Source organism: Olea europaea, unplaced genomic scaffold, assembly GCF_002742605.1.
Source record: "Olea europaea var. sylvestris unplaced genomic scaffold, O_europaea_v1 scaffold93, whole genome shotgun sequence".
NCBI classification, from domain to species: domain Eukaryota; kingdom Viridiplantae; phylum Streptophyta; class Magnoliopsida; order Lamiales; family Oleaceae; genus Olea; species Olea europaea.
Window position 1 is genome coordinate 566,135 of NW_019267788.1, and position 6,691 is coordinate 572,825.

Sequence of the window (6,691 nt, forward strand, 5' to 3'; positions counted from 1 at the left end):
TAATTTGTGATTCTTTCATATCCTACCTTTGTGGTGTTTTCTCCTTGCCTTTGTGGCCACAAATCATCACCGTTTCTTGTCCTTTGTAGGTAAAATTGAATGGTAACCAAGGTGAATGATATTGGTTGTGGATCGAAGTCAGTTGGATTGGTTATTGGCAGAGAAAGATATATTGGACTGAGCTCGGAAAACACTAATTTCAAGATCTTCGGAGCTTCCAAAACGGAAGCGGGAATTGGGAAGCCGAGGTCCTCACTCCTCCCTTGGGGACGGCCCAAAATCCAGTGCAGACCTTCATTGGGTCTGCACTGATATTGGTTGTGGATCGAAGTCAGTTGGATTGATTGTTGGTAGAGAAAGATATATTGGACTGAGCTCGGAAAACACTAATTTCAAGATCTTCGGAGCTTCCAAAACGGAAGCGGGAATTGGGAAGCCGAGGTCCTCACTCCTCCCTTGGGGACGGCCCAAAATCCAGTGCAGACCTTCATTGGGTCTGCCCCTGGTGGAGACTGGGTGTGGACTATAGTTGAGAAAGGATTAGAGCTCATGATTACAAAGCATGTTGATTTTAAAATCCCTCCTTGGCTATAAATGCTACTGTTGTTTTCCTTTAGTGAATATAATACTTGTGGCATGCTTTAAATTTTTAAAGGAAAAATTGAAAATAATTAGTCCTTAATACAATGCTACTCAATCAAATTTATGTATTAAGACCAAGAAAAAAATGATCCATGGACAATACTGAACTCTTCACTCAAAGAAGAAATCATCTTCAAACATTTTCATCCTTGTACTTTTACCAAAACTCGAAATTGTGCAAGTTGAAGAAAATGAATACAAAGAATAAAAGGGGATTTGCTAAAAGAATAAAAGGGGATATGCTAAAAGAATATTGATTACAAGAAAGAATAACAAACAATAACGAATCCAATTGTGTCACAGACCAAGAAGCCATATATAGAATTCACCACTCAGCAGGAGGATTTCTTGATCTTGTGGCGATAGAACATTTTCTTTTTCTTTCCAGAACAGTTCTTCGTTGTAAGAACAATTTTCCCTGATTCGTGGTTCTTGAATGTCTTATGGACTGGTGCCTCGTCCAACCCCATCTTCTTTTCTTTCTGAATAATCATTGTGTAAGAATTCTCATCAGTAGGCACAAACTCCTCTGCATAGTTCACCTCCCAACCCAGAACATGGAGATCCCAGATGAATGTGCTTCCAGCCTGTCATTGGTGAATAAAGCAATTTTCAGAATCAGCATTTTTCTATTTTAATGGATAATTTTTCATTATCAATTTAGTACCTCTGGTGCAGGTATTTCAATTACTGCAGTTGCTCCAGCCTTGATCACAACTTCTGAAGCTTGACCATCGCTAGCAGAGAACTCGTAGTCGTTCTCCCTCTTGAGTCCGCCATACTGAATTGGAATTTCTTGAATTGGTATGTACCTGTCTCAGATTTGGATTTGGTTTGAATTAGTTTTCATAATCCCAAGCACAAAAAATTGAGGCACAAAACATACGACGACAAGATGGATTTACTTGAGCAAAGTCTCCGTGACCTTGGATGGACGGGCAAAGACTAATTTGCTCTTAGTTCTTTGAGTTAAGAAAGGAGACAGCAGAGAATGGAACGCGAAATACCAGAATGGAACATTGATGAATATCTGCAACAGGCAATCACATTAGCACCCAAAAAAAAAAAAAAAAAAAAAAAAAAAAAAAAAAAAAAAGAAAATTAAAAATAAAATAAAATAAACACTTACATTCTTAGCAACAAATTCAGGGTAGTTGTCCTGGAGAAGCGCAATGGCTTTGTTTACAGCAGTGCGAACTTCCTTCTTTGAGGCTCCGGGCGAGTTCTTTAGGTCATTGATTTGAACTAATGAATTGACACAACCAGGCTTAAATTCTAGTTTCTGAATGCCTTTCTCCATAAGCTGTACCCTCCATCGCAGGAACTGCTCGCGCTTCTCCTCGTCTCCAAGTGTTTTCTGATAGATCTCCTCATTGTTCAAAACCCCAAAAATGTTGTAACACAAGGGGTGCCCTTCACGATCAGCGCCACTCATATATGCGACCGAGTTAAGTTCAGGACCGAATTCTTCGTCGAAGATAGAATCAATCTTGAAATCTTTCCTCCATTTGAGCGTTTTCTCGAGCATCTGGTAGGCATCATTGACTTTGAAATCCCTAGCCCTCAAGAATTTCAAGAGAACTATATTAGTACCTTCATCCCCTTTACTGGGCAAAAGCGGTACTCCCCAGATAGAAATTTCCTTTTCAACTTCAACATCTACACATTCATTAGGGCTCTCTTCTCTTTTCTTTTCACATTCTTCTTCCTTCTTTTCTGCTCCATTTTCACATTCTTCTTCAGCCTGTTCCTTTTCTTTCTCTTCTTTTGCTTCGTCGTGGCAGATGGGTTTTTGGGGAACCTCATTTTTTTCTTCTTTCTTGAAGAGAGTGTTCCCAAGAATGGCTTCTTCAAGTTTTGCTTTAAGCTCATTCAAGGCCTTCCTTTCATTCTCTTTCAGATCAGAGGGAAAATTACTCTCTTCTCTATAGGAAGCGCTCTTATGCACCACCTTGGCTTCACAGTTATGCTCCTTTTCATCCTTCACTTCTTCTACCACCGCCTCTTTTGCCTCCTTCAGAACCTCTTCCACCACCGGCACCGCCTCGGCCTCAGCTTTAACCTCAACAGTCATTGTATCTAGCTATCTGTAAAATCCAAAGAGCAAAAAAACACCAATTAACATACAAAAAAAAAAAAAAAAAATTTAATAACCTGTCAAATAATTTGATTTTGGCCTGTGATTAATCATTAAATGTGCTGCCTGTCACACATGTTTGTTTCCTTGACTTAGTCAAATTAAATATATTGAAACATAATTATATATTATTTATAATTAGAAACTAGGGAAAATTACTACTACACTCCTCAACTTTTAATTTGTTTCCTTGACTTAGTCAAATTAAATATATTGAAACATAATTATATATTATTTATAATTAGAAACTAGGGAAAATTACTACTACACTCCTCAACTTTTAATTTGTTTCCTTGACTTAGTCAAATTAAATATATTGAAACATAGCCTCTGTTTAAGCCTCATTACATTAAATTCTATTACATTTCATTTTTCTCTCTCCTATTTTCAACCACACAATCTTCCATAAAATAATATTACACGTAAGTCAAAAACTTCTCATTTTTTTTTTCAACCACTCATTTTTCAAAAAAATACTATTCCCCCATTAATTTTTCCACGTAATGAGGATCAAACATGGGCATAATTATATATTACTTATAATTAGAAACTAGGGAAAATTACTACTACACTCCTCAACTTTTAATTAGTGTGATTTTGAGTCTCTAACCTATTAAAATATGTAAATTTGGTACCGATGTGATTGAAATCGTCCATGTTGACATTAGAATCAGAATCGTGGGAGGCTTTCACATGGCTTAAAGCTGGATGACAAAATCATCACATATTTAATTTCAAGTTTTAAGTTATGTGAAAGTCACCTGCGCGTTTAATGTCCTTATTTATGATTTTCTTCACGGCCCAACCTCTTCGTTTGAAGCTTTAACGTGAAACTACTACTTAAAGCTTTGTTTCCTCTAAAGATTCGGAAACACAACTTGTAACTAGGTATAGGAAAAACTTCTAGTAATAGGAGAATTCAAAAATGATCTAATCATTGATAGAGACTTAAACCTATGTGGGCGCAAGGATAGATGTAGTCAAGTGGATAAACACGATAGATTTTGAATAAGATATTTTATATTAGTAGAATTATGCAGATTGGATACCCAAAACCTCATATTTAAAAGTTAAAGACCAAAAATCACGCTATCTGAAATGTTTAAAAGTCTAATCCTAAATTTTTCCAATAAACTATAACTTTCATTTTGTCATTAGTTTTCTACTCGTGTTTAGGGAAATTGAACAACTTATTGTTTTAGTTACTTAGTTCTTAATCTTGAAAAAGATAGTAGGTTAGTATCGAAACTTTCATTAAAAATACAACCTAATGATCGAGCCTTAGATCTTTTGAAGCACGATATATTCCTTTAAAAACCACAACTTAGTAAATATTTGAATCGCTTCAATTGTTAAAGATTGACTATACAATCATAACGAAATGTTGACTTCTAACATGCTCATTTAAAGGTTGAGGATTAATGTGCCTCTTGAATGATATAGTTGGGGGTTTTTATTTTTTCAAATAAATATGTATTTTCTTTCTTCTAATATATTTCTTGAAATCCATCACAATTAAATAATATTTTTTTAATATTATTGGTGCTTAGTATTAAATCTAAGGGTAAATGGAACCTATGTTTAAATTGTCAAATTAAGTTGAGATATATTTTATTCATTAGACAATTAAAATAGTGTTGTTATGATTATTCTTCACAATATTAATATATAATGCCACCTGAATGGCATCAGTTGTCATATTTGATTTGGATTCCAACTGTACTTTATTATTTCTAATAAATATTTTTTAGCTGTGAATTAGTTGGCAATTTGTTGTTAATTTTTTCTTTTTTTCCTTTTAGTTCAGATTATTATGGGCAGATTCTTTTTTGGGCTGTTGGTTTCTTGGGCCTTTGCTGCTTGGTGTCTCATTATTTTTAGAGACTCCATGCAACCATTTATTTTTTATTTTTTGGTACATTGTATTCCGTACCTAAAAAAAAAAAAGAAAAAAAAAGCCTATATATGAGCTCTATTTTTCAAGGAAAATAGATTTTGTATAGTGATTTCTAGGAGAATATAGGTTTGCGCATTGATGGGTCAGTTCGAGTATTTAAATAACGAAAATAACTCATTATGTTTCACGTATTTCATAAATGAAATGATTCATGTCCTCGAAATTAGTGGAACCAAATCCAAATCTAAACCTTCACTAAGCATTTGAGCTCAATTCTACCCATACATTTTTTTTTTTTGGGTATATACGTTAAATAAAAAGTTTCATACTAGACCTTCTCGATACCTATGCTTAACACAATATTACTTGATAATATTTTTTCAAGGGAGAAAATCTAGTTGATAAATTTTCAAGAAGTTAAGAAATTCAGCTATATGACTCAAAATAGTGAAGACTAAAAATCACGAAAAGAGGAGAAAAATAAAACATCAATAATTAAACTATAGTTTGAAAATTAATGATTTTTTTTCTTAATAAATCTTATTTGATCTATAAATGAGACATAACAAAGCCTATAATTTAATTATGGATAATACTTAAAAGTCTTCTACTTTTGAAATGAACTTACAAACAAATATTAACTGCATGCATAAATATATAGTATCAAGAAAATACACTCCACATATTGAACTCGCTCTATTTAAGTAAAAAGAAAAATTATATTTCAAAAGAGAACAACGAATGCAAGATAACTAAAAATGTACACTAGAACCTAAGCTAAAAATATATTGAGTCCAATTGGTGAATGTTATAAAAAATTGAAAAATACCTTAAGTTGTAAATAAGCAAAAAAACGAAAAACTCGGATAGTAAAGAATGAACTCTTTGATTTATCAACCCACACTACAACTCTTGCTTGAACTTTTTGATTCAAAGAGAGTCCAAATCGTAAAGATTAAGCCCCCGTTTGAGCCCCATTATTTCTCATTACATTAAATTAAATTTTTTTCTCTCCTACTTTTAACCACACAATTTTCAATAAAATAATATTACAAGTAAATCAAAAAAATTTCAACCACGCATTTAAAAAAAAAACACTATTCAACTCATTATAATGTCAAATAATGGGGTTCAAACACACCCTTATACTAACCTTTGAAATGCAACAATTTGATTTGAGGTGAGAGGCAAAAAAGTAAGAGTATTCATGATTTCTTAGGGTTAGAGTATATAGTTTCAAACAAATTACTACACAATTAGAGTTTTTATGATTTGTAATTTTTTTTTTATCTAGCCTTTGTAAAAAAATAAAAAATATATATAAAATATTGGTTCCATTCGAGTATGCACGGTTTTGTTTCATGAACTCAAAATCGATTCGGATCCAGTTGATTTTCGATTCTCAATTTCGGTTCCTTAATTTATTTTTTGGGAACCGGATCGGAACATCTAATTTTGATTCAGTTAATATGTTCAGACCTAGGAGAATATGTGGCTGATGCTATTCCACCGCTGATAATTAACCTTTGTCCAATTGCTACTCTACCACCGTCGGCACCTCTGCTTTTTTTTTTTTGTAAACCTCCAACGAGAAGCCATCCAACTGCTACTCCACAACCCCACCGCTACCACCTCAGTCAGACTGCCAAAATCTGAAATTAAATTTCTTTAGTGTGTGTGCCAGTGCATGCATATGTATTTTGATTTTTGAATTGGTCTATGGCAATGGCAGTCATGTTTACAGCGCACAATGGTGGTGTAACAATAAATGTTACAAGGGATGAGAATGAAGATGGTAGTGAAACAAAATGTTACAAATTGCAAAGTCGGTGACAATGGTGTAATTCTAAACGTTACAAGTCCGGGTAATGGTGAAGGTTGCGATGATAGTGGAAATGGACAATAAAATATTTGTTACACAATGTGTTTATAAGTAGAATAATATGCTATTTGCAGTCGTTCACTACTGCAGTTGTCCTACGTGATATACACATGACGGTTAGTGATTTATTGCA

General features: G+C 33.6%; 1 protein-coding gene across 1 annotated transcript; it reads right to left on the minus strand.

Moving 5' to 3' along the window:
- Positions 1-731: 731 nt before the first annotated feature.
- On the minus strand, positions 732-2,749 carry LOC111392444 (patellin-4-like). The gene is made up of 4 exons (XM_023017793.1): positions 1,772-2,749; positions 1,548-1,672; positions 1,310-1,454; positions 732-1,229 (listed from the first exon to the last, which is right to left on the minus strand). Exons 1-4 carry the CDS (start codon positions 2,714-2,716, stop codon positions 975-977), a joined length of 1,470 nt encoding a protein of 489 aa, XP_022873561.1. The 5' UTR covers positions 2,717-2,749; the 3' UTR covers positions 732-974.
- Positions 2,750-6,691: the final 3,942 nt, after the last annotated feature.

Coding starts and splice junctions, on each gene's coding strand:
- LOC111392444 (XM_023017793.1), bottom strand. CDS start 2,716: ATGACTGTTGAGGTTAAAGCTGAGGCCGAGGCGGTGCCGGTGGTGGAA. Junction 1,673..1,771: donor CTGAATTTGTTGCTAAGAAT/GTAAGTGTTTAT, acceptor TGCCTGTTGCAG/ATATTCATCAATGTTCCATT. Junction 1,230..1,309: donor TTGAAATACCTGCACCAGAG/GTACTAAATTGA, acceptor CACCAATGACAG/GCTGGAAGCACATTCATCTG.